At 43.0% G+C, this 27,374-nt stretch overlaps 9 protein-coding genes across 9 annotated transcripts; 3 read left to right on the top strand and 6 right to left on the bottom strand.

Moving 5' to 3' along the window:
• On the bottom strand, nt 1-7,101 carry PHALS_09891 (hypothetical protein L915_07998; the record flags this gene model as incomplete). The annotated part of the gene is made up of 15 exons (XM_024725223.1): nt 1-740; nt 838-946; nt 1,574-1,819; nt 2,776-3,462; nt 3,528-3,576; nt 3,639-4,569; nt 4,658-4,668; nt 4,791-5,056; nt 5,124-5,225; nt 5,296-5,480; nt 5,549-5,692; nt 5,767-5,792; nt 5,865-5,933; nt 6,006-6,320; nt 6,377-7,101. The coding sequence occupies 15 exons, from the start codon at nt 7,099-7,101 to the stop codon at nt 1-3; spliced, it is 4,605 nt and encodes a 1,534-aa protein (XP_024576022.1).
• Nucleotides 7,102-7,262: 161 nt separating this feature from the next.
• Nucleotides 7,263-8,735, top strand: PHALS_09892 (eukaryotic translation initiation factor 3 subunit e-interacting; the record flags this gene model as incomplete). Its single annotated transcript, XM_024725224.1, has 1 exon — nt 7,263-8,735. One exon carries the CDS (start codon nt 7,263-7,265, stop codon nt 8,733-8,735), a length of 1,473 nt encoding a protein of 490 aa, XP_024576023.1.
• Nucleotides 8,736-9,030: 295 nt separating this feature from the next.
• PHALS_09893 (leucine carboxyl) lies at nt 9,031-10,107 on the bottom strand (the record flags this gene model as incomplete). The annotated part of the gene is made up of 2 exons (XM_024725226.1): nt 9,031-9,166; nt 9,245-10,107. 2 exons carry the CDS (start codon nt 10,105-10,107, stop codon nt 9,031-9,033), a joined length of 999 nt encoding a protein of 332 aa, XP_024576024.1.
• A 942-nt stretch (nt 10,108-11,049) lies between these two features.
• On the bottom strand, nt 11,050-12,753 carry PHALS_09894 (la-related protein 6-like; the record flags this gene model as incomplete). Its single annotated transcript, XM_024725227.1, has 2 exons — nt 11,050-11,807; nt 11,871-12,753. 2 exons carry the CDS (start codon nt 12,751-12,753, stop codon nt 11,050-11,052), a joined length of 1,641 nt encoding a protein of 546 aa, XP_024576025.1.
• Nucleotides 12,754-12,881: 128 nt separating this feature from the next.
• PHALS_09895 (uncharacterized protein) lies at nt 12,882-13,870 on the bottom strand (the record flags this gene model as incomplete). Its single annotated transcript, XM_024725228.1, has 6 exons — nt 12,882-12,922; nt 12,994-13,042; nt 13,138-13,177; nt 13,476-13,488; nt 13,564-13,623; nt 13,786-13,870. 6 exons carry the CDS (start codon nt 13,868-13,870, stop codon nt 12,882-12,884), a joined length of 288 nt encoding a protein of 95 aa, XP_024576026.1.
• Nucleotides 13,871-14,132: 262 nt separating this feature from the next.
• PHALS_09896 (Domain of unknown function DUF4200) lies at nt 14,133-15,390 on the bottom strand (the record flags this gene model as incomplete). Its single annotated transcript, XM_024725229.1, has 3 exons — nt 14,133-14,267; nt 14,344-15,241; nt 15,311-15,390. 3 exons carry the CDS (start codon nt 15,388-15,390, stop codon nt 14,133-14,135), a joined length of 1,113 nt encoding a protein of 370 aa, XP_024576027.1.
• A 205-nt stretch (nt 15,391-15,595) lies between these two features.
• On the top strand, nt 15,596-18,031 carry PHALS_09897 (uncharacterized protein; the record flags this gene model as incomplete). The annotated part of the gene is made up of 1 exon (XM_024725230.1): nt 15,596-18,031. The coding sequence occupies one exon, from the start codon at nt 15,596-15,598 to the stop codon at nt 18,029-18,031; it is 2,436 nt and encodes an 811-aa protein (XP_024576028.1).
• Nucleotides 18,032-18,305: 274 nt separating this feature from the next.
• PHALS_09898 (dead-box atp-dependent rna helicase 8) lies at nt 18,306-19,541 on the top strand (the record flags this gene model as incomplete). Its single annotated transcript, XM_024725231.1, has 2 exons — nt 18,306-18,770; nt 18,843-19,541. 2 exons carry the CDS (start codon nt 18,306-18,308, stop codon nt 19,539-19,541), a joined length of 1,164 nt encoding a protein of 387 aa, XP_024576029.1.
• Nucleotides 19,542-20,385: 844 nt separating this feature from the next.
• On the bottom strand, nt 20,386-20,878 carry PHALS_15396 (uncharacterized protein). The gene has a single exon (XM_024725232.2). The coding sequence runs from the start codon at nt 20,874-20,876 to the stop codon at nt 20,688-20,690; it is 189 nt and encodes a 62-aa protein (XP_024576030.1). The 5' UTR covers nt 20,877-20,878; the 3' UTR covers nt 20,386-20,687.
• Nucleotides 20,879-27,374: the final 6,496 nt, after the last annotated feature.

A 27,374-nucleotide genomic window follows, 5' to 3' on the forward strand; every position in this document is an offset into this window, starting at 1 on the left:
CTACTGCAGACCAAGCAACACGCCTCCATTGCCACCGTCTTGGTTTGGCAGGTACGTTACATTGCGAGATTTGGCAAGTGTCTCGGCAATCTCGCGAGCGGCATCAATACGCTGCACTTCGATAAAACCAGAGCCGCTTTTAGAAACGGCATCAGATACAAGCCGAGCAGCTTCAGATTCACCCTCGGCTTTGATAACCGCAGCCTGACGCTCTTGTTCAGATCGCATGACCACAAATTTCTGGCGCTCAGCGTCCTGTTGAGCCACTTGCTTCTGCTCAACAGCGCGTGTGAACTCAGGGCCGTACTCGAGGTGAGTAATCGACACATCATCTAGTAACAGAAAGAAATTACGACAGCGATCGTTCATCTCCTTCGCAATTTGCTGCGACACCTGGTTACGACGAGCTAGTAGCTCCACGGCATCGTATTGAGCCACAATAGACTTCAGCACTTCATTGCCCACAGACGGCAAGATACGGTCAGCGTAATCGGCACCATATTCGGCATAGATGTGCGAAAGCTTATCAGCATTTGGTCGATACAAGCAACGGAGCGAGATGTTGACATTTTGTAAATCCTTAGTGCCTGTGCGTGAGCTGATGAGGCGGTAATTCGAACGTACGTCCAAAATTGTCGGGTATTGAAAAAAAGGGATTTTAAAATGTGTGCCTTCGCCAACAGACTTTGCCAAAATACCGTCTTTGCGGTCGAAGATCACTGCACGATGACCGCAGTCCACTACGTAAGGTAATGAAGAGTTATCAGATAAGCGAACTGCCCTTCCATCTTTTTTATCATATAGTTTACATTAGAAAAGTACAAACTTCGAGCTTACCGTCATATATGCACTCTTGAAAGCAAAAACTGCCAAAGCCGACGGTGGCGCCAACGCCGGCAACACGGTTGAGAAAGCGAGCCGCCATGTATATTAGTTGATTCTGTGGCTATGAGAGATCGCTAGAATGACTCGTAGATGTAGCGTGGACCACTTATTCTCTTCAGGTTAATTATATTTACTGGAGATTACAATACAGAGGTATATAGAAGTGTAATTAGTGTAAATTCATCAGTTGTCACTAACTACTTGATTTGGCTATTCATCTCGTGAAGCCGGCCCATGATCTTGCGGATAGCTTGGGCGGGATTCAGCCCCTTAGGACACGTGTGAGTACAGCTCATTATTGTGTGACAGCGGTAAAGTTTGTATGCGTCGTCGAGTGCCCGTAATCGCTCCACCGTATGATTATCCCGCGAATCTTCGATCCACCGGTACGCTTGTAAAAGTGCTGCTGGGCCTAGATACTTGTCTTGAGCCCACCAGTAGCTTGGACACGCCGTGCTACAGCATGCACAAAGTATACACTCGTATAAACCGTGGAGTTTTTTGCGGTCCTCGATCGATTGAAGATATTCTAGATTTCCGCCTTTTGCCTTGGCAGAATGCAACCACGGCTCAATCGATGAAAATTGATCGAAGAAATTGCTGAAATCCGTCACAAGATCACGTACAACAAACATATGTGGCAATGGATAAGTACAAACCATTTTTTGTTTTTCTTGAAATGACTTACACATGCAAGTGCATTTTCGCCATCAATGTTCATCGCACACGAGCCACAGATAGCTTCACGGCATGATCGTCGAAAAGTCAGCGTCGTGTCTTGTTCATTCTTTATCTTAAGAAGAGCATCAAGTACCATTGGTCCACACTCTTTTACATCTACCGGATACGTCAACTCGTATGGTTTCTTCGTCTTTTCAGGATTCCAACGGTAGATTTTAAAATACTTGATACTTTTTGAGTATTCCGCCGTAGCCTGTGAATTCAAGCTATACGAAGAGGATAGAATATGCGAGTTGACGCGTAAAGCTCGCCATATTCTCAATTCAGTGGATCGTAGCATTTTGTTTTCAATAATGAATTTAGTTATCGAAGTATAACGAGCTCGTCAATGCTGATAATAATTACTATAAATTATGTGCTATCAGTTATGACGAGTTACTATTTTTCTACATAGACATCCCAAAAAGAAACAGAATGCCAAGCAATAGCAAGGTGGCCGATATTCTGCACAAGACGGTGACAGGCAGTCTGGCGCTAATTACAGCGTTTGCATTGGTAGACGTCACACGAGGTTTCAGTGTGCTCGTGAAACGCAATATTGATCGACGAGACGCGAATGCGCTAGTGATGGATCAGCAACAGGACCGCAGAGACGTCGATAGCAAGGACTAAAGCAGCTAATCGAAGCCTTGGATCGTATTGAGCTTTTTTGTGGTGCTAGCGCAACTGCACTATAATGAAAAAATATCACATATAGGTCGTTCACTCTTTACCTTAAACGTTTTGTACGCAGCTGTTCAAATGCTTAAGCCCGCCGGTGTTTCATTCCTTTCTACATTTAATGGCAATGTTTGTGCAAAGTATCCTAAAGGTGATCGACATCGACCTGATACTTGCTAAGCATCAAAAACTCGTAGCACTATGTTAAATGTGTTAAACAGTTTGCAAACTTTCACAATCGATGGCCAATCTATTCAATCCTAGTCCTTACTTTTCGTCATCGTTGTATATAAAGCACAAAGCGCTGTAGAGCTTCAAGTCTTGAGTCATGGCTCACAACATCACCATGTTCAAAAGTTTGTAAGCACTTGTACTGAGACCCAAGAAATCTGCATCCATTAAACGACCAGATTTAAAAAATTTTGAACTGCACTACTACAATTTGCTCAGACTTTCTTCCATGACGTGATTTGCCGGTGCTTTCGCAACCTTTTCCAACGCTCGTCGATTCTTCTTTGAGACTGAAAGCATTTGTCGATTTCGCTGCTGCTTCTTTAGTGTCAGCTTGACTGCCTTAGCTTCTTCGTGGGTAAGAAGTAATAGGCGCTCACGCTCTTCACGTTGTTCTGCTGCAATAACAAATCCATTTCTTTGTGTGACTAGGTCCATAGCTCTGATAAACGGTCGAATTTGCACTTGAAAAGGGTCGAGATCCACGGCTTTGGGTAATAGGCACGTAGCAAAAACGATTCGAGTCCATTGAGGTAAATCACTATCATCTCTACCATCGGTTGATATCACTAATGGATCACCAGTCTCGTATTCTGGTACTTTAATGATAAAGTTAAGCTGCACATAACTAAAGATGAGTTGCGGCGTGCTTTTCGAATGTAAAGTTGTCACCGCAAATAGCAAATACTCGCTATTCATGTAACTAGAATCAACACCCTTGCTGTCATTAGAAGGCGTTAAGTTGAAGTCTTCAAGAAGAAAATTTCCATTATCAACTCCATTTCGTGTATCTGTAGCAGGTGCAATACGTTCATCGAGATAAAAGAGACCGCGTGTGGTCGGCAGCAAAAGATGTAAAGATCGATTCAATGTGTCACTTTTCGCACGATAAAGCTCATACAAACACGACACTGAAATTTTAGAGTTCACCCGAAAGGATAGCAGCTAAATCATGAGGAGAAGGTCAACGACGCATCGAAAAATAGCTGACATTAGTGGTAACGACATACCTGACCAATTGGTAGGCTTTTAATGGAAAGCATGATAAGATTTTTAGACCTTGACAGGCAATCATGAAACAGATTAGCTTTTAAGCAAAGGAGGTCAAAAGAGGTACTTACGGCGTTTTCGTCGCTTGACAATTGAAAGGAATGGTCGAGAAAAGATTAAAATCATTCTTCGAACTCCCATTTTGTGGTTGCAATGGCATAACACTAACTTCCCTTTGCAAGGCTTTGTGTCGAGCACGTTTGTCCTTTTCTTCGTGATGCACGTCTTCTATCTTCTTGATTCGTTGAGTGGATTCGAATTTATGTTGTGTTTTTCGAAGAATGGAAACACATCCTGGACATCCTACTGATATGGTTGTTTCCTTGCATGTTGGACAACCAGGTTCATGGTTAATACCATTAGTAATCAAGGGATTGAGAACACGCTTGTTCGCGGCCATTGAAGCTTCATCTTGTCGTTCCTTATCTTGTTGATGAAACTTCGTAGCTCTGAGAGTATTGAAATCCTCATATTCAGACTTGTCAATGACCCCGTCATCATCCAAAGATATTTTGTTAAAGCTAGTAAAAAAGAAGACGGGCGAGATGGAAGTACAATCGTCACATTTCGCCATTATATATCCGTGGCATGCTGGATGAAGAAATTCTGCTTCTATAGAGAACTCTGTAATCCCTTGAAGCTTCAAAAGTCTTGGAGCCTGAGTTGGAGGACAGAGTGCATGTGAATATGATAGAAATACCGGTGAGCTCAACTTTGCTGTGAATTTTCGCACTGAATCATGAAAGTGATAACCTGCAGCAGCAGGATGAGACCGATGAGGTTCAACGACATCACGCTCCATTAATCGATAACCAAGCACTTCATCCAGTCTTTGCTGCTGATACCAAGCGCGACTTGAAATTGTTTCTTTTTGAAATTGTTCTGCTAGTTCATATTGATTTTTAATCAACTCTCTGCGACGCTGAGACTGCTCTTTCATGCGAAGACGATCTCGTTCTTTCTTCTCTAATGGTGTGAGCTTGCATGGCTTTTTCGTCGACACTAATGGCAGCGATACAGTCAGTGAAAGCGAATGGTGTTCTGATGGTATTTGTACAATGGGGTTGGTGCAGCTTGATGAGGACTTTACCTGTTCCATCTCTTCGTAAGAAACTCACAATAATTGTCAAAGTTCAAAGGGAAGTGCATTAAAATGCATGATAACAATGATAGCTAAATATAAATGCTGCAGACATCAGTTTGAAATCGCTCAATTCTCCCACGGCGTGATGGTGAACTCGTCGTAAATATCGCCATTCTTATTGAGCACAAACTGTACGTTCATGTCTTCCGGGCTTGAGGCAATACGAAGGTATCCGTAGTCGTTGACATGGCGAAGACTCCAATTTCCGTATTTTGATGAAAAGTCTTGCGTACCCAGAGGAAAACCAGCCGAGCCCACGACGATATGCACTGTACCTTTTCCATCAGGAACGCACTCTTTACGGTAGAGTGGGCAGCTACGCTCGTAGGCATGTTCATGACCCACCTATTTACACGAAGTTAATGATATTTTTTAGTATATTCTACCACCAAACGAGACCGTTTCAGCGCACCATCATCAAATTGACACGGTGCGTATAGATCAGATCCTCAACTTCCTCTTGAAACTTAAAGGAAACTTTCATGTCAGCTTCAATGTTCATCTGGGTCGTATACTGGCAATTGATTCAAAATGAAGTGAGATCATTAACATAATGTAACTCTGCAAAAGCTTTATAGCAATACCATCATACGATGAGCAGTCAGCACTACCCAGGGAGTGACATTGCGATCGACTTGTTCCAGATCATGCTGTAACCAATTATATTGCTCCGATCCTCGAGTCCAATTGTGTTCAGTTGACATTTGAATGACATGGATGCCACCGTAATTAAAAGAGTACCAATAGATCCAATTCCCTGTCTTTGGGACTTAAGAAATCGCAAACAAGTTAAAAGCTTCTCTTATAGTACCGCACAAACTAGTAAAAGCTCTTTACCATGCCAACGGTAATGCATTGGTACTCCGCACTCTCCTGCCGAATCAATACCGTAATTACCCCAAGACGGATTAAAGCTTCCTCCGTATGGCAGCATGCCACCGCTTAAATCATGCTCTCCACCTCGGTTGTAGTCGTATTCATCTTCAAGCAAATAAAAATAACGTCACATTATTAAAATCACACTGATAATTCCCAAAAAAGTTAAAGCCACTTACGATTTCCAACACTTACCATGTATGGCCTGTCGGTACAAAGAACACGTTAGGCAACAAATCAGAAGACAATTTCTACCAGCTTTTATTGCTGCACGTACAGCCTGGTCGCGTATGGTTCAATCAAGTGAAAAAAATGATCCCAGATGTATCCAACTGATCGCGCATAGCTAATGATGCATCACATAGTATCGATCTTAGACCTGATTAAACATTGCAATATCACAATGTTTTAGCAGTACCTGATATCACCAAAGTGCAACAAAAAAGACTCATATTCTCCTTCCATCACATCAGCGTATACTCTTCCAGCTGTTGATGCTGAGCCAGGCTCGACGTACGCCCCCATGTCGGCATACGCGATAAATTTTGCGTACTTGTCACTCTCTAAAGGCTTTGATTTGAACCGACGCACATGGCTCCACGCGTGCTCTTCTTCGTGACCGTATTGGTAGTAATAGTAAGTTCCCGGTTTTAGATCTGTCATGATCACTGTGTGCATATAACCAGGGTCGCGGAAGGATTTCTGTCCAAGAACATTGGCCGGAGCATGACATCTACAATCAAATCTAATGAGTACATGGATAATACCAAATTTTAACAACAAACTCACAAGTCATCAGCACCGTAAGTTGTTGTCGTTCCTGTAGCATGGAACTTAAGATCCTGAGCATTCTCACCATATTTCACCATAGGAGTTTTCGATGAGCCTGAGTTAAACATTATTGCCATAGCTGAGTCATCATCAGTAAGACTTAAATGACCATGCTTTGGTGTCTCGAATCGCTCTTTCATGCCCACTTCCACCTTTGCAATAGGCTTAAATTTGTCCGTTTTCGTGTCGAAATTGAAGTACACGGCGGTGTAGTTACATCGTAGCATGTAGAGATCAGAAAAGCGAATCGAATGGTCGTTTGCATCAGTCTCTTTTAAGCTTTTTTTCTTAAGAAAATCGTCATCTCCCGTTGTTGGACCACAACTCAATGTCACGTAATCTTGAGAGGTGAGAGGAGAAGTTGTTTTTCCTTCCCAAGAGATCACAAGATCACCGCCATCTTCAATCAATGAAGGATATGCTTTTAACTGAAATTTCTCTCCCTCTTCATCTGGTTTTGTATCTTTATCGTCAAAATAAACGACATTCTTTTGAATCTCAGGGAAAGTGACACCACTTCGCACTGAGAATGTTACAAGCATGCCAGCAACTGCAATTCCACACAGCGCAATACCAGCAAGAAAAACTACTCGTTTTGGTGCATACTCACGTGTCACATTTGACACGTTGGGCGCATAATCCTCAGTCATAAGCGTGTACTTTGCTCCACGATCACGCATCATTTTTAGCAAAGAACCTTGTCAGAAGGATTTCAATAAAATTAGTTTTAATATTATTTGTTATATTCATATTCATGATTGCAAATTTTCGCATTTTTGACAAGATGCGTATTGGAAGCCAAAACCAGTCATTTGGCTTACAAACAATATAAAGATTAAACAGAATGGCAGATCGTCGCGATGAAAAGCCTGCAGACTTTCTACTGCCCGAGACAGTTAAAGGATGGTTTTCGCATTTGTATACGCATCTAATTTCAGGCAACATGGCAGAGATGGCGCGTCTTTATGACCGTGAATTTCATAATTTGACGAATAATTACTTTAAGCAGACTTCATGGCCTGAACCTAGCGCTATCAAATCACTCGTGGATGACGATGCCACCTTCTTGATATTGTACAAGCAAATTTACTTTCGTCATCTCTTTTCGCGTCTTCAGCCTGGAATGGACATGAAGGTGGCATCGTGGGAGACTTACGTGGCAATATTTGACGGTGTTCTAGATGGCACTTTAGATCTTAATGTACTCCCTTCTCAGTGGGTATTTGATATTGTCAATGAATTTGTATATCAGTACCAATCATACTGTCAATTTCGTGCTAAAGTGGCCACGAAAAGCGAGCAGGAAATCGCCTCATACTCTGAGAACCTTTATATATGGGATACAAGCAAGGTGTTTGGCTATTTGCATGCTCTAGTACGTCATTCTAAGATTGTGGAGATTCTTAAAGAAGAGGAGGGTGTTCAGGCGACGTCTGAGGTCGTTAAGGAACTAGGATACTTCAGCCTTATCACGTTGGCCCGCGCTCACGTCCTTTTCGGAGATTACTACACGTCGCTGAAGCTGCTTGAACCCATTGATTTATTCAACAAAAGCTCTCGTGGCGAAGCCAAGACCACGGCCCAGATTCACGAAAAATCTCCTGGGTGCCATGTTTCTGTGTTTTACCACATGGGTTTTGCACAGCTCATGCTTGAGGACTTTGCTGCTGCGATTCGCTCATTCTCGACCATTATTTTGCAGGTGAATCGTAATCGTAATTACTACTCGCGTTTTGCTGACTACGAGCAGCTGCACAAGCTTATGGAGAAAGCAATGGCTTTACTGGCCATTGCACTCTTCTTGTGTCCTGGTCACCGTGTAAACGACCAGATTCACTCGTTGATTCGCGAAAAGTATGGTGACAAGCAGAGTAAACTTCAAAAGGGTGACATCTCAGCTTTGACTGAGCTTTTCGGATTTTCGTGCCCAAAATTTATTTTGCCTGCTGTAGCAACGAAGGGTGAAGCTCCAATCAATCGCAGTTCTGAAGCTTCACAACGACAACAAAAAGCTTTCAACGATATGGTCATCCGCCAGCAGCACATTCCAGCTGTGCGCTCTTACATTAAATTGTATCGCTCTATTGACTTGAAAAAGCTTGCTGCTTTCCGAGGCGTGGATGTAGAGCAGGCACGCGCCGAATTGATGGCCCTTAAGGTTAGCGGCTCGCGTCTCAAATTAGACGTGCACTTTTATTTGAACAACGATCTGGTTCTCATCGATGAAGAGGTGAGCAACCAGCGCACAGGCGAGTTCTTCATCAATCATATTCACAAGTTCGCACGCATTGTTGACGAGTGCGCCGTGAACCAGTAAATCGCTCAATCGAAACTAAAGAAATGTTTTGTATTGTGCTTTGGTTATTTCTTAACGGCTGGCGAAAAGATTGGAAAAGGAGGACAAGGCATAGAGATGAGGGATTAGCAAGTGTCTTGAATGGCTTGTCAGTCTCCATGCGAAATTAGCAACGTGCACGTGGTGAGTTATGTGCTGGTAGCTAAGTCAGGTAGCCAGTAGCAGAATAGCAATCCGAACTGTCTTCATTTGTGACTGTGTGCTTTACCAATTTGTTTATCTGCGCAATTCTGCTGTGAGATGATTCACTTCAGCATTATGTTTTGTAGTCTCCTAGTGATAATGCACGAGCGCTCGAGCTTGAGGCCTTGTTACTAGCAACAACGACACAATAATGTGCTTGCAACATATGAAATTCTTCTAGCTCATCAAAGATCTCAAGTCTTTCGCGTCTGATCACATCAACGCACCAAAATAAAAATAATGGACCAAAGCCAAAAGAAATAGCACCACATGGTCATTTAACGTACCTGACGCGTTCAGATGGATCCAAATAGTGGTAGTAGACCTTGTTCATATCCCAGCACTGAGCCACTTCGTACTTGTTACTAGTAAATCTTGTAATCTGTGCTTCAATCGTTGGATAATCGTAAATACTCAGTAGATTACATCCGCGTGCATCAATGTTCGCCATCATCACCTTTCCAAATGCATCGTTGGGCAAGATTTGCTCGTACAATGCAAAGCTCACATCGTCAAAGAAAGATCGGGCCCAGACTACAAACTGAGTGGAAAACTTGGCTTCCATGTAGATGAGCACGCATTCTGACACAAAAAGCGTCGGAACACTGTGATCGATGCCAGCCATTTCCATTTTAGCTGTTGTAGCGTCCAGATCCCTTAAATCACAAGGAAGAAGGTGGTACCCTGGAACGTTTAGCTCTGTGCAGTTTGAAGAGACTGCAGCCATGAAATCTGTAGGTGTACTAAGCTCTAAAGCTGCCATTAGCGGCTTACGACGCTTAATAGTGCTCACCTTTTGCATGGTCACATCGGGAAAATCGAGCTCAAAGTACTCGCAATTGGCAAGTACCTCAGTGCTTTTTAAGCGAAAAAACATGGTATCAAGGCCTGCACCTAAGATAACTACCTGTTTCTTCGGTTGTTCTGTGGCTAAAAACTTTCGCACGAGCGTCTCAATAACAGCCACACGTGCATAATAGCCACGGTTGATGATAGGCATACGGCGCGACGGCGCCTTCACAAAGAACTGGATAAAAGGGTCAACATAGTATCCCATCTGACAGGCTGAAAGTTTGCATAGCGATGCATCTGACGCTGTGTCGCGCACGGCAACGTCGTGATCGGCGTCACTTGACGGAATACTCGCCATTCTCTAGACGTACGAGCTTAAGCTTGCGTGAAGCATCAATTTTTTACGCCGAATTGATTTAACACAGATAATATATTAGATTTACAGTATAATCTTTTTTATGAAATTTTCTCGCATTGTATGCGAACATTCACTTGGTTATCGTATCTTTTGTGTGAATGTCTCTTTATAGAATTCCAGCTTGCTATTGCCTTTATTATAGAAACTATTGTCTTTATTGTCGAAGTTAACCGCATATCGTTGATTTTGATCGAAGGAGGTGACTATTACTTGATTTTGCTCCAATCCATATCATCTTTCTACTACGATATCTCTATCCGCTTATTGTTTACGTGAACAAGTGGTCGATTACGGCAAGACTGCTGGAATTCAAAATGATGATGACTTAAGGTTATCTATCCGGCTCAAAAAGTTATGTCAATCTCTTGGTATATATATAAAATTTTGACCAGCTCTCAACTCAAAAATCCTGCCTGTTATCAAACACTAGCTGAATAGCTTTATAGCTTAAGCCACAGCTCGACTTTCACTTCTCGTCAATACTATGTGACGTAAAGATTCTCTGCATATTAATCTGATTTTCTGTAGCTTAAATTGCTAACAATGAAAATAGTTTGACCTCGAGAAACTTCTCATGGATGTGATTTGATGGAAGCAACTTTAGGTTGTATGTTTAGGTCCCATAGGCCGAACAAAAGTAAGTCAAGTAGATTTCGACTCAGTGATGCATTCTCCGCTAGTTCTGCGCTAAGTACGAGCTACACTTGTATAAAAAAGCACACTTTCGATAATTTTTTTGCTAGCGCCTAAATTTTGGTTGCCTTCTTGTCCTTCTTGGTCATCTTCGAAATATCACGCTGGCTAGCGTGGTGTGTTGACATGAAGATGGCACTCAGCTCTTTCGCTTCGTGTCTCATGCCAGTTCAAGTATTTATCACTCAATTACCAGGCACCACCCGAAGAACGCGTTCTTCGACGCTCCATGACTGGAAATTTGAGATCTGACGCCATCTCCGGCGGTTCCCCACCCGTACGACGAAAGCCAAAGCCCCGCGTGCCATCTGGTCCAATTGCTTGACGATATATCTGGGTACTGCCGTTAACTGCGATGCCAGGTGGCGGCACTAAGAGATTGCCACCAAGAGTATTTTGTACCGGTGATTGAGACATTCGCGGCGACGATAGGCTCAGCTTGGGGCGCGTGTTAGACGATGACGATCGTGTTCGGAACCCCGTCGGTTGAGACGGAGCGCCAACTGTTGCAGCACGACTCCGCGATTCCCATCGACTTGGCGACGGCGAGAAATAATCCTTCTGTCCATTTCCACTCGATGGTCCAGTAGTCGCACTAGCATTATTGGCTTCACCAGTTAGATTTGCTGGGGGACGAAACTCAAGCTTGACCTTACTGGCATATTTCCGGCCACTCTTTTTGTTCTTTCCCACTGTAAAAGAAACGTAATCTCCTTGTCGAATGTCCACGTTACCGTCTTCATCCGGTATCAGACGAAATGAAATACAAGCCGAATCTTGCCGCGCAGGTGTAATAAGTCCACCAGCTCCACGAATCGAGTAAACCGTACCAGTGTTCACCTTTCCTTCACGAAGATCATCCAGACCTTCTCCGACCGATTCCACGTGCACTGGACGTGTGATTGCTGATGCTGACTTGGCACGACGACGATCTCCTCCTAGTTCGACTGGAAACATCTTCTGTTTTAGCTTATCACAATTCGTGCCATCAAAAAGTACCACCTGCATGCCTGTGCGCCAATTATATTGGTCCGACAACGTCAACACGGCATGCTTGGTCATTTCATCGTCCACAAACTCGATGATCGCGTATGTCTCTCCTGCCGCAATTGGAGGCTTGAGCACGGCATTGCGACCTGTGGTTGTATTCTGCTTGAGCAGACGCAGATATGAAATTTCGCCACATCCTTGAAATGTTTCACGCAGTGTTGCAACAGATGCATCTTCCGGTAGATTGTACGCAATTGCTGTACGGGCCAATTTGCCATGATACGTTTGATTCGGTGCTAATGGTTCTTTCCGACACACCATCGTCTCGTCCTCGTTCAAAATCAATTTAGTCGACAATTCCAAAGCTTTTTTAATCTGATCCATATCTGTCGTAAGCTTTTTCACTCGACCAAATGACGCCAGCAAGTCCAATTTCACATATCCATCCATATTCATATTTTTTAATAAAAATAAGTCACCCAGCAAGTTTTCGTCACAAAAGTAGTACTCCAATTGGTCGCAAATTGTACGAAGAAATGTAGCAGGTAAAGGGACGCATGCGACTTCACTGTCTCCATGAACTGCTTCGGATCTCTCTTCGTTTGATAATTGTAAAGACTGCACGGCTTGACCAATAGCGCCGACGGATATATCGTCACCAGGTAGCGGTGGTACAATGATATTAAGCATCGGAGGTGGTGGACCCTGAGGAAGCGGTGGCTGATGCGGTTGTAAAGGCTGATTCTGATTCTGAAAATGATGTTGTGTAGCAGCTGACACTGACGAGTCATCCGTAAAAGTATTCCAGGCTGGGCCTAAAGCTGATGGATGAATTGGGGCCGAGAACGAGCGGTTTCGACTTGGAATGTAGTACTGTGAAGCCAGTTGAGCCATGACGTCCATCTCGTCTGAGCGATCAGCAGGCAAGCGATTATTATTGCGGCTATAAGGCGAGCGGGCTGAAGACAAGAAATCGTCGGCTGCAAAAGATGGCAGAGGCGTTGGGTTTCCGTTATCTGGATTCGACATTTTTAAATGGCAAAAAGCTTGAGTCCTGAAATAGAATGAAAGACTGAGCAATGAAGTTATTGTATCTGTCAGTCTTATCACATTCTCTCACGATGAAGTGAATGCAATAGGTACCTCTTTCACTGACAGGAAATGTTTGAAAAGGGGGAGATAAGATACGAAACTATGGTGAAATAAAAAGAATAGGCGATTGATTGTTGTTAGCACAGATTTAAAATGACAAGACGAAACAATGACATCTATCACGTCATCACTTACCTCTTGGTTTGATGTTATAGAAGCAGTACGACAAGAAATTCTTGGTCACTTAACACCCTACGTTCTTTGGTACCTTGTACTCTTTCCGTAAAACAAAAAAATGTTTACTCTTGCTCTTGTAATAGCCGGCGAGTTAGCAGTAGACGGTTGGAGCTCAACGCGTGGCAAGTCTCTCAGGAAAGAGAAGGACGACTGCACTTGCGATAGTTGCTTTACTGCAGACTCGACTCGCGTGGTCCGACACTTGACGATGCTCCCGTGGGTGTTGATCTATGTCCCCCTTCCCGCGATCTCGGCTACAACTCGAGCAACCTGCGCGCAACTCCAATCGAATTTACGTTGCTACAACATCTTATTACGTTGCGTTAATGAGAAAAACCATAGTCGAGGTTTTTCGCATTGATTTTGGCCAGAAGTTGGGCGTACCGCGATTGTCGTATGTAGCCAGCCAGCTATCTCTACCTAAAGGATGCTTAAGCCATCTTACTGTATAAGTTGTATAAAGTACCGAACACTAAAATTGAAATCATTGTTGGTATATTGAATTTTTCTTAATATTCAAAAGGACGACTTATGTCCAGAATTAAACTCTGTAATTTAAAAAATTTATAAAATGGTTTTGCACAAAATTTCGCTCGGGATACCTACTGTCAGTCTGATACACACCGTCGTTGTCGAATCGGTCCTTTAACGTCCAGTTGGTACGTTGTTTCGCAGCATCTGCATGGGCCATGTGTAATTTGTCGCTCTTTGTCTTGGACTTTTGAGATTACGTCCTGTTTGACCATCCTCCGAGTAAAAATGGGGCGTTGTTTCTGCGTCGTACAAGCAGAATTACTCAAATGCCCACGCAAAATGTGAGAAGAGGAGGTGCAAACGATATGACATTTTAATCCCAAATTTTATAGCAGAAATGTAGCGGTCTTCGTTCTTGCTTGGAACATCAGAAACGTGAGCATAACGAAAGTTATTGAACAACTGACTTTATAATCCATTTAAGTAAGTGGTGGCAATTTTACATTTTTTACTGATGTCAATTTTTCAGCCCGATCATTCCAAGTCACATCACTTATGGCATTGTTTGAGTTATTCCTACTCGAGTTATTGTTATTTCCAATCTTCATTGCATTCTGTGATAAATATCATAAGCTTACGTCAGTTTTTAAATGAGGTAGAAGCAATGAGAAGGCAGAAATATTGCCATACCTGTTCCTTAAACTTGTTGACAATATAGTCAAGATCGACAATCCTTGTGGCGATAGTCTTGAGCAAATTTTGAACATGTTGTGTGGCATCGATCTCTTTCCCTCGGAATACTGAAAGTTTGTCTCGGAAATTGAGTCGATTGTACAAGTTTGTCACTGTGAGCACGATCTGACCGGATTCTCGGCTTCGGTCGTTGGCAATTCGATCGTTGCGTTGTCTGTCTAGATCTAATCGTAATGCTTCCGAACGAAGAGTTTCGAGCTGTTGTTGCTGCTCGTGGATACTACTGTTTTGAACAAGCACAACGTTTTGCATCTCAGCTTTTACAGTACGAATTCGCTGGCGCAGTTGGTCGGTATCAGTTTCTGCAGATTGAACCTGAGCTGTCAAATCGTTGTTCGTATCCACTAGTGTAGCATGCCGATTAAGGACATCACCAATTTCTTCAAATTCACTGTCGGATATTTCAACAACAGCTTCAAGATACTGTCGATATTTAAGCATTTGATCGCGTTTGCGTTCGAGAGCTTCACGTTCCAGTCCATACTTTTGTAATTGCATTACAAGCTGTTTTTTTCGAGCCTCATTTATTTCTCCACTTCGATGTTCGCTTTTAGACTTTAATTCGGCTCGTGTTCTTTTCATATCATTTTCTTTGATAAACTTTTCAAAACGTGCCACTTGCTCTTTCATTTCAGCTTTCTTACGGTCAAGCTCACGCTGGCGGGCGTCACATGTTTCCATGCGCTGCGAAAACTCTTCTTTCATAAAATCTAAAGCATCGTCGATCTCACGCAATTCTTTTCGCTTCTTAAGTAGCAATGTAGACTGTGACATTTGAGATATGCCCGATACCACAGGTTCCATATCTTTAATTTCACGCAGTGGGTTTTTTCCACTGTAAAGCAAACCTTAAAGTTATCAACAAGCATCAATCATAACATAATGAAAAACTTGATGCGCTTACTTAGCAATGCGTGCTTCCGTAATAAAAATTCCGTGCATATCATCAAAAAAGCTTCCAGCTTCGGACTTTGTGGCCTCCATCCTTCCTCCAAATTAATCAAATACAAAGATATAGTCGAGGTGATTGAACGGCTGCTTAATTGACAACCTCTAGCGGCTCATAGAATGAGAAACGGTGCAGTTGATACTTTGTTATAAATATCAATCACATCGCAGTGTTTCATTGGCTAAAACTCGCTACTCGCTCACACCCATCCAATGGCTTCATCTCAACCTTGAAAACTTCATGGAGCTGGACCAGGCTATCTCGTTATGGCGTGGTCGCCCTGCTGATGCGGCGCTGCTCGGTGCAACGTCCTCTTTGTCAAAGGAAAGTGATCGACTTGTTCTGCTTACATCGACCGAGGATGTGCGCGAGATTAGCGCCTCCACGCGTAAATGTATCAATCACTGGACATTTCGCGCTGGTAGCGCCCACGCACTGTCTGTGGCCGCGACGCGTCACCCGCAATTACGAGTATTTTTTGGGGTGTGTGGTGCACCTGGTATTAGTGCTAGTAAGAAGGCGCGTCAAGTCAGACGCCAGGAAACGAACAAGACAACGGCGTTACCTGTTAATGAAGGTCTCGCGATGTGGCATGAAACGGATCGGGACGTGACGAAATGGCAACGTACGCCGTTGCAGTCCAAGTCAAAGGTATTTTCACTTCTCGTGCATTCGAAACTGAAGGAAGATATTGTCTTGGTATTTCAAGATGGTTCTTTTGTTACGTATGACAAAGATATGAAGAAAGGATTTCATAGTGACGATGTCAAAGATGCCACTTCCGTCGAAGAGGAAGACAAGGATGACGATGATGAGTTTGAAGAAACTGTTGTATGGGCTGATCTAGAAACAGGCAATCTCAGTTCCGTCAAAGGTACATTGTTCCTGTCTATTCTAATGCAAAAGGCAAATGGTCAAAGCGACAAGCGTCTGGAGCTGTTGATTTATCAAATTGTAATTCCATATGATTTTAAACGCCTGGGTGAGACTTTACGCGCTGTTCTCCTTGTACGTCATCGTGTAAACTTGCCAGACAATGAAGAGTTGTCGGCTTGCGCTTTCCACGCTGAAACCTTTTCGTACTCAATGATTGGTCGCTTTGGCTGTTGGCAAACATTGCGTTTTGTTCGAGATGCACTGACAGAGTCATTAACACTCGTGGCTACACAGAATATGCCAGACTTAGTTTCAGCGACGCACGAAGCTTCCGTTCCCGTGCACAAGAAGCGTAAACTGCAGACCATTAGCCCTTCCGTTTCTGGATACTTTGTTAGTCGTGTCGGGAACTACACGTACCTTGTTAGCACGTCGCTTGAGAATCCTCTCGAGTTTACAGGTTGGGACTCAAAATTTGCCGTACCAGTATCGAAAGTGGAGGTTAATTTGGTAAAAGACAATGAAAGAGAAAATGAGGTGGTAGTTGGCCGGAGCTCTAAGGATGGTATTGGCAAGCTTGTCCAGCTCGTAAGCGTCGGTGCCGGTGATGCCGTACTTGCTGTTTATGAGCGTAGTGTCTTTTTGATTCATGTGCGAAATAAACATTCGACATTAGCAAGTGTTATTGGAGCAACGGCATCAAATGCTTCAGTTGGCTCGGAGATAGCTTCAATGCCTGATACTAATATTCAATGGGAAAATGTGAAGGCAACGAATAGTGTGAATAATGACACGCTAGATGCTAAAACGTGGAAGATGAATTTCTGCAGTGAAGATGATAGGGAGAGTCAGCTTCTTGCAGATCTGTCAGATCCACAGGTCACACGTACAGCTGCAGACTTTACGCATCGGTTGGATGAGGCTTTAAACAAGGAAAAGAAGCGAATGGGTGGCAAGGAGGGGGAATACGTGTCGTACCGCTTGTTGCAGACCGTGACACGTCGGTGTTTGAATTCGACAGAACTTGCCCTATGGCAACCGCTCGAAACGATGCTACGCACCAACCGATTGTCATCCCGTACAGAGCCGACACTTCTACCAACCTTGATGAAACACAATCAATTTTCGCTGCTTGAGTGCGCTATAGTGCATCTCGTTGATATCGATGAGCGCTCAATTGTACGACTGATCAAGTACATTATTCACAAGAGCAGCAACTCGACTTTTATCAATTATGTCACTAAGAAGACTCAAACACAGAATAAGTTAGCTGGCCGACTTGATAGCATTGCTGTTTGCGAGAGATTTGTGATTGCACTCTTGGGATTGCCAACGAGTAGTGTGTTTCTTCATCGTGCTATTCGTGAACTGGATGTAGAGGAAGTTCTACTGGTGCTAGCTATCTGCAAGAAGTTGTTGCTGGCGCTAACTATAGTTGACGAAGCTGATAGCAAAGACAAGTTGACTGAAGCTTCAGAGAAGGTTGAAAGTAGCAAGAATGAAATCATGGCGATTCTTAAGGAAGAGCGGCGCTTTACACCGCTACCATCCGCTTCAAAGTGCTGCGCTTGGATTTGTGCGCTATTAGACGCACACTTTTCGAATCTAGTACAGCGTAGCTCTCAGAACGCTAGAGTTGCGCGTACAATTCATCAATTAAACAAGCTAGTGCAGATGCAACTAGATGCTAGTGCACAGTACGAATCAGTGTACGGCGTGCTAAGCAACTTTTTGTCGGGCGTGCGACTGCCACGAGCTCCAGGACTTCCTGACTATGTCATTGAGGAACTTTGTCTTTAAAGACAAAATAGAACGTTTGGTCCTATTTTTGAGATATAATGTCATACATGTCTTCTTCCCTTTCTAATCGCATCGTAGTATTATACAAATAGCAAGAGAAATACTATTACCCTCAAGTAGCAACTATAGTTTGGTGAGGGGCTTTTTATCTTCCAAACCCCAACGGACCAGAAGATCCCTCACCAATTACAAGTGCTGCCAATTACGCAAGGCCAAGCCCTGAGTCAACACATTTAGCTCGAATATAATCTTTGTTTTTATCATCATACCATTCATGGCGCAGCAACATTCAACGATGGACGAAGAGAATTGGAAGGCCTCCCTCAAGCGGCCCGAGAAAGACACGCGCGTGCAAACGGAAGATGTGACGAATGTGAAAGGCAATGAATTTGAAGATTATTTTCTGAAACGAGAATTGTTGATGGGTATTTTTGAAAAGGGCTTTGAGCGTCCATCTCCAATTCAAGAAGAGGCTGTGCCTATTATCCTTGCAGGACGTAATGTTATGGCCCGTGCAAAGAATGGTACTGGCAAGACCGCCGCTTTCATTATACCATGTCTTGAAAAGACAGATACAAACAAAAAGCACATACAAGTGCTTATTCTCATTCCTACACGCGAGTTAGCTCTTCAGACATCAGCGATTGTCAAGGAAATTGGCAAACATATGGGCATTGAATGTATGGTATCTACAGGTGGTACAAGTCTTAAAGATGACATTATGCGTCTTTATCAAACGGTACATATTCTAGTAGGTACTCCGGGTCGAGTCATGGACTTGGCAAACAAGGGTGTAGCTGATCTTAGTCAGTGTTCGACAGTTATTATGGACGAAGCTGACAAATTGTTATCGCCTGAGTTTCAACCGCTGCTTGAGCAGCTTATTAACCACACAGCCAAGGATCGTCAAATTTGTCTCTTTTCAGCCACTTTTCCTGTTACAGTCAAGGCGTTTAAAGATCGATTTGTTGACAATCCTTACGAGATTAATCTTATGGACGAACTCACGTTAAAAGGTGTCTCGCAATTTTATGCGTTTGTAGAAGAACGTCAAAAAGTTCATTGTCTAAACACTCTCTTTTCCAAGCTTGATGTAAATCAATCGATTATCTTTTGCAATTCCGTGAATCGTGTTGAGCTACTGGCTAAGAAAGTCACGGAACTTGGATACTCTTGCTTTTATATTCACGCCAAGATGAATCAAGCGCATCGTAATCGCGTGTTTCACGAATTTCGCAATGGAGCTACAAGGCATTTGGTGTGCTCGGATCTATTTACGCGTGGAATTGATATTCAAACGGTGAACGTTGTGATAAATTTTGACTTTCCAAAAAACTCTGAGACTTATTTACATCGAATTGGTCGCTCGGGGCGGTATGGTCATCTTGGATTGGCTATCAATATGATAACGTATGATGATCGATTCAATCTCTATCGAATTGAACAGGAACTCGGGACGGAAATTCGACCAATTCCGCCAGTGATTGATCGCAATCTTTACTGCAAATAAATGTTTATTACGATTTGATTGTGGTATTAGAAAGGTGAGATTGAAAAGAGAATACAACAACGACGGTACTTGAATGTGATTGTGAAGGTTAATTGAGAACAAAAGAAAGAGACGAGAAAAAGTAGATTCCTGATGCTAGGACCATTGGGGTCGAAGACGAATGGAAGAAAACTGGAATGCAAACCAGCGACTAATGCTGTTTTCTATGCTTAGTTGGTGGATTTGAGATGGTTTCAACATGTGCGGAGAATAAGAGAAAGATTATCAAGCGACTTGATAAGTGCGAAACAAGAATAGGGAAGCAAATGACAAAGAGCAGCGATTGTTGCGAAACAGGGTTGCGCCTTACAGAGGCGAATAAGAACGAAGGCTAGTTTTAGAATTATGCGGCAACCGATCGAGATGAAGGTGTAAGGGAGCGTAGTGGTCCGAATGCTTACAATTCAAGGTGCAGGTCAACGTTGGTGCGCTGATAAGTCAGATTCTAAACGAATAAAAAATCAGCTTTTTCAGGCGGTCAAAGAGACGCAGATTCTGATTGTTGTGTGGTGTTAACTGAATCATTTGATCTAACGAATTGCTATGTTGTTATGCACAATAAGCAGGTGTCACCCCAATTGTTTCGCTAAGTACGTGCATTACACCTTGGGAAGTGTAAGAGTCTCATTTGTAGATGCAATTTTAGCGTTCGCGAATAAAAGATGAGCGTCTTTGGAAAGAATCCGCAATATATTTTCGGGACTACGTAAATAAAGTCGTCGAATATGCTATGAAGTGTAGCCGGGAAAAAATCTGCCTGTCAAATTGTATTGATAATCCTTCCATCAAGACTGGCACAAAGGCGGCGTAATGGGACGCTTCTTTCGGTGGCAAAATGCTAACTCCATATTGATGAATTGTCAGCACATAAAAGCCGGCATAAAGTCGAAGCTTGCGGCAAGATTTTATTCGTGCTAACCCGTTTCTGTATTTTAGATAGACCTAGTGCTCATACACCTTCATCTTGATTCGACCAGGATGTTTTCTTCGGATAGAAAAATGTTCTTCACGCTGAAAGTAGTATCTGAAATCTAAAATAATGAACAGTCTTACTTAAGCGGGCTCATTCGGCGATATTAAGACAAGGACTGGCAGTATAAGCGCGATCTAACTGTTTAGATAAAGCCATGTCTCTATTTGAAAGCGCGAAAACGCAACATGAGGCGTGACCAACTCCACCCACCCTAAAGATAACAAAGTCAATGCATGCTGCCACCAATGTGATAAGAAAAAGCTATTGGTCGGGATAAAGCGGTAGGGCGACAAGTCTTGTGCTAGTATACCCACAAAGGTCATGCTGCAAGTTTCTATGGGGGTATGGCGACGACCACCGTGCAGCGTGAAGTATAATTTGGTCAGATCACAACTGGCTTGAAGCCGAAGCGGGTGTACTTTGAACTTAGCTGCTTTTTGTTTCGTAACTATCATAACTGCGATATAAGCTCGAAAAGCTGGTACGCAATTGATATATCAGCATCAGCTCGATGTCAAGAACATGCTGTGGCGAATGCCGACGAATCACAGACGACTTGGAATAGCTCGATTCAAACTGGAATAGTCAGAATAGAAAAACACATGAGGCCTTCTATGACGGGTTTAAATGCAGCTTTTTATTTCTTGGTCTCAGTGCCATTTAGCATCGTTTGTGAAAGATTGGCAAGGGAACATACCGTGTGGACATAATTTGCACTATACTTTTGGAATTACGTGGCCAAGTCAGAATTGAAGTTCCTTGAGGACATTGACACCTGTTCATCTCATAATGCCTTGATCATTCTAGGATCTACTAGAAGGGTACGCTCTAGATGCGCAGCTGTCAAATATCGCAAACCGTTTATTATAGCGCATGCGCTCCATCATAGTTTGCAAGTGCTCAGTATAGATTTCGGCATCCTTGTGTTCGTTCTTTGTACGCTATGTTGGAATGCGTATATACACGATGAGATAAGTCACCAGACGGGTAAGTGTTGCAGGTGCATTAGCAGCTCAGCTACTCCAAATGGATTCCTTTCAAAGATTGTGACGCAATTTTCAATAATTCACCTGCGTGAGTATTTAGTTGTGTCCATCTCTATGCATAGGGTATACAGTATTGTACAGAGGACATCATACTGAGAGCTCACGCTTTTTGAAAATTTATGTTTGCGTCAACACCTTGGCTGTTCAAATGCTTCTGAGAGCAAGGAAACTAAGCAGCCTGCCAAAAGCCTTTTGACATAGAGCTCAGTGTCATGTGAAGGCATTCATTTTGTCTCAGCAGGCCTGCTTTGTGTATTACACCGTACAAAACATTCATGCAGTCGCGTTACCCGGGGTTGAGGCCATAGACGCGTCATGCTATATGTGACCCAAGAAATGAGGAGAATCGTGTTGCAGTTCGTGGAGGCAAGACTCGCGGCAGCACCCATCTTGTATTCCCTCAACATACTCTATATAGTTTCCTTCAAGCCCTTGAAGATCGCTAATCCATTTATTGATACACTTTCCGCTCGGGTTTCGATTAAGACTCTAGGCACTATCGCTGATGATTGATAACTGTATCGAACAGTCCGATGTCGTGATATAAAGCTGTCGTTATTTCGTGCTCACACCAAAAGCGCTTTTGTTCTCAAGCGAAAGTTAATTCATGACTTACTTTTGTTCCAGCCAAAGAGAAAGGCGTGTAACAATTGTAACAACGTGTGGTTAATGGATTGAGGATCTCCAGCTAGGACGTGACTGAGGTGAGATCGTTTCTCGTTCTCGTCTGACCATTTACACTCAACAAGATCTTTTAAGAAAAAAAGAGTAGGAAGGGCCTGCAGCGGGGCTGTCGTAACTCTCTGCTTAGAGGAATCTTACTGGGGTCACCGACCTTACGGTCTATATTAGAACCAGTACGAGTGTAGCGAATCGCAATTCACTACCTCCATGAGTACCCAAAACCTTAACACAAGGCAAATATGCACTTCCGTTCAAAATTGAAGCTGTATTCATCTGTTATATTTGCGGCAGAGCCGCTTATATCTAAATCCTTAGGTGTTCCTAATTAAATAATAAACCCTGATTAATATGCATAACTACTGGCAGTCCCGTCACGTACTGACTTCTTGTTACGATGTGGCCTCACCATTGTGTGATTACACCGAATTGTGTAACCCACACCTTTGAACGGTCACACCATCTTGTGTGACCCACCCTTTTATACCAGCGTACGTGTAACCCGTCATAGGGCCGCACCAACGCTGCAAATTGTGCGTGTATTTGCGCAAATCGTTGGCCAAGCCTGGCCATTGTCCCATATGATTTGGCATTGACCATTCGTTGCTTGCTTTGACTTCCTCTGGATCGGCACAGACGCATTCTTGCCCACAAAGCAACCCAAGAACGGGAATCTCATGTTCAGTGAAAATGCACTCTACAGGGATGCAAGGAATTTATTCTCTCGCATAACTTAAAACTTGACGAGAACTTTCAAGATGTACATAGATTTATACAGTTAACCCGTTTCCTAAGTGCAAACGAATATGTCGGAGCTCGGTGCATTTGTTTTAAATGGGCGAAGGCGGCTGGCAACTATTCTGCTGGAAGTCGCGGGAAGGTTCTTCACCACTTGTGGCCTCACTTCCCATGTTCCGTGCTTATGAAATCGTGAGAATTAATCGTTTGATCAACATGAGCCTCTGATATCTTATGTAGAGCACTGTCTCGCAGACACGGATATAAATCCACACTTGGTACATTTTATGCATTGCCCTAAATCGTCATCAACTGCAAAAGTAGACCATCGCACAAAATTGTGCGACCGATAAAGGTTTTCCGTGGTTTTAAACAGCCCTTAACATTGAACTTAACTAAATGATTAGCCCCACCTCTCCCTGAAAGCGTCGTTTTTTTACTCTTTTAAGTCCCATCGGCTCCGTCCACAAATTTACAAAATATTCTTGCACAGCACCCGACGAAATTTAATTTTCATAGAAGAGGGTTATGTTAAGTCCAGCTCTAATTGGGTGTTCGAATTTAAAATTGCCTAATTAAGAGCTGATGCGCAGGCGTGTTTGAGTGGTTTGTAGGATATGCGGATAATTGGTGTAACTCAACTGCATCATTCTTTTTCTAGACAGCTTTGCTGAGATCCCCGCCACTGGCTTGTTTACACGACTACCACCTCTTGCCCTCCAATCAAATCCTGCAAATCAAACTTTGTGTTCCACCTCTTATGTGATGTTCATCGCTTCTATGAACTTATCGGGTGAACACGAAAGGTCTCGGTGCAAGCCGCATTTCCTCGACACTTCCGTAGTTATAATCGGAAATGGTCAGTCTACATAATATTTCTAAGAGTAAACAACCATTGGACAGATTCCAACAAAAATGTTTTCTTGACGGGTGAGAAAAGTTAGACTTTCGGCAGTCAGGGGTGCAGAACTTGCGACATCTGACATTTGAGCTCTTCCCACATAATAAAGCCTCATTTCTCGATCTATTTAGACACTACATAAATAGCAGAAAAAGCCTGAAGGCTTTTTGCATTGTATGCAGTGTCGGTATTAGCGCTCGGCTGCTAGATATTTTAACAGTGGGAGACTGCTAAGAAATATCCTCAAAATTGGGACAGGATATAGTCGTTATGACTTATGCACTTGCTGAATTCCAAGAACGCATATTGGCGAACCACTATGATTTACCACGTGTTGCTGTGAGCCACAGCCAAATTATCGCACCTGTCGCTTGACGATTGTCATTCTTGCAGTCAATCCAGGATAGAATGTGCTAGGTCGTTAACCCGTTATACTCGAAAAAACGGAAAGATTCAACTCAAGTACAATGTTGTCCTGGACGCGCCCAAGATATCAATGTGGTTGTGATAAACGAACATGACACGCACCGTTACATTCTTCTTTCATGCGGTGTGTTGTGATAAACAACCCATCAAGTCAAGATCTCGTAGCTCAATTTTTTATCAAATTTCAGAGAGAATTTTTTAGTCTAAGTCCAAGCCACGACCATCATTTCTGGTTAGTTAATACATGATGCCCTTATTGGTGGAGAGCATAGCCACAAGCATAGTTTATTTTTACTTTACCGTCATTCCTTCTGCCTCTATGCAAAAGTGATACGACAATAGATTCGATCCCGAAATTCTTACCATCATTGAAGCCGTCTCCTACCTTTAAGATCCCTTTTATCCCACACAAATCGGCAAGAAATATAGCAGTCTATTATTCTCATTCACGTCTTCGGTTTTCCGAGTGATTCGAACGGAGACGATGGTAGCATGATAAATTGTTCATTGTCTGTATCATTTTGGAGAGACAATCAACAAAATCCATGACAGTATCTAGTCCATTCAAGCCTTCTAAAAACATAGTCCACATATGCTTTGATCAAAAGCTTCTTTGTCTCCATAATGTCCCGAAGCATCCAATAACCCAGACCATGACACACGATTTGCAATTGTTTTGGCGATCAATGTTCAGGTTGCTCGATGCCGAGTTTCAGATGCCATCTGCCTACTCAGAGACTGCCGGGCACGCAGATTGGGCCACTTGCGTCCTTCAGATATTTTATGTAGCTTTGCCATAAGGGGGCCAGCAAGCTCTTTCAACGCGCTGAATTAATTAGTGCACAAGACCGCTGGCATGAGATCATTTGTTAAATCATAAATTTTATCCGTGCGTGCTTTTAACGTAATTCTGTATCCGGGTAATCGTAAGTGGAAGAAAAGTATCGAAACTCATCCCGAAGAGACTACAATCATACTAGATAGATTACATTGGACGATTGGGGCCATGTATGATGTTTATTCTGCGATACTTCTCGACAAGACTTTGAGTACGCTAATTAACAATAATATTGTTTGCAAAGTTGTGCTGCATCACGCCAGGCACAAAAATCTCCACGGAATTTTGTTTGAGATTGAACCGACATTAGCAGAACTGAGTGAGCCGCGCTCAAAAGGTTGATCCTCATATCGACGTCATACTTTTTGCTTTTGTCCAATCTTCCTAAATCTGGATGATCGCTTTTCCCAGCCGACTAAATTGCTTTAGCAAGTCGTGAAGCTGTTGTGTTTGGACCGTTCGTTCTTAATGGCATCCACAAATAATGGACTATGCTGGTGATAGTGGTTGAGCAATAGTCTTCATTGTCGATTACGATGATTCACTATCGTGAGTGGTAATACGTAAGAAAGAACAAAAGGATTGATCCTATCGTATGCATTGGTTTGGTTATTCGAGCGATCAAGAAACGTGGGAGCACATTACAACCTTATCTCTTGATAAATCAATCTTTGAACGGCAGAACTAGGACCATAGGAAGGCGCGTTCACGTCGCAGCTAGACTGGTTGCATGATGGCAATAACCCAGCATTCCGTGACTCACGTCCAGTCATTAAAAGCATTTTTTCCGTCCTTGCTGATCTGGGCGCTGATTTTTCAACTTATAGAAATTTTGTCAAGATTTGATTACATCAACATGATCTCATTTTATCGCCGAAAAAGAATGTATTGCCATACGGGATGGAAAACAGTTTCGCATCAGTGATGTTATCACTTTGAAAAACTGGTCCACGGAGAGAATGATCAGCACTTTTTTCATGGGTCGATGTTGTTGCAGTCGGAAATGATCGATGTTTGCGGGGCTTGCGATTGTGTGATTTTTTGTCGTTCCGTGTGAAGAATTCGTGAAAATGTTGAAGGATACGTCGGCCCCGATGCTCATTTAAAGCTTATTGAGTAGCTACATCGTTTAATTTAATTGTTAGGACTGGAGAATGCTCCGTACAAAGCACGGAAGGAAGCATTATTGACGCCACATACTGTCCTGGGTAAGGTCATTGCTATGGAGCGCAATATTTGGCTACGGGAACCAAGTCAATTTCGTGACAGCTTTCTACTTGATACTCGGATGTGCGGCGAGCTTTTCGTCACCACGTCGTGCTATAAAAGATAGAAATGATCCGAAGTCTTCGTGGAGATTGTTATCTTACTCCTTGCACTCAGTGCTTCTCAATGACAGATTCATCCACGACAGATGACGATCCCAGCTCTTCTGGTGTCAACCAATCCGTTTCGGCGACTTCATCGCCTTGCAATCACTAACACATAGTTCCTTAATAATAGTTTCTTCAGCTCTGTAAGAGCGTCTGAAAGAAGTAGCGATAGCAGACTTACAACTCCGAGGATAACCCCAGTCACTAATTCACGAGAAATTGTGTCTCCGGCCAATAACATTTGCTCGCCGCGCTAGCGAATTTGAAGCTAGGGGCTGTTTCTGAGGAGTATAGATCTGCTACACGTAGATTTCCACACTCGGCAAAAAAATTCTGTCGAACGGCACATAGCAAAATGTGCATGTGATAATACATGCAGCCATAATCCCGGCACAAACGCCAATTCCTAGTAAACGATATTTGCCCTAGAGGACTGCACACTGTTAATTGCCCTTAAATTTGACATATATGATTGTCAATAGTCACAGAACACAATAATCGGATATGGAAACCACATTGAATAGTTGGGAGCGGTAGTACTTAATGCGCGTTTATAAGCTATATGCTAATATGTAAATGTGTGTCTTTGGCGCCGGTAACATTAAATTTTTGGGTTGCTTTATCGGGAAGCAAGACTTCGAGCAGGTCTCGCGAAGAGAAATCCCATAGTAGATTGACCACTTTCTCAGTCGTAAAAATTCGTGAGGAAGTGCTTAGCCTAGCCAACTTCTTGCGCAAGTAAAGTCCCAATTATGCCGACTGTAGTGTTTGGCAGATTCAGAAGTGAGCTTTATTGTTTTGGTTAACTGAAATGAATG

Source organism: Plasmopara halstedii (assembly GCF_900000015.1).
Source record: "Plasmopara halstedii genome assembly, contig: Scaffold_437, whole genome shotgun sequence".
In the NCBI taxonomy this organism is placed as follows: Eukaryota; Oomycota; class Peronosporomycetes; order Peronosporales; family Peronosporaceae; genus Plasmopara; species Plasmopara halstedii.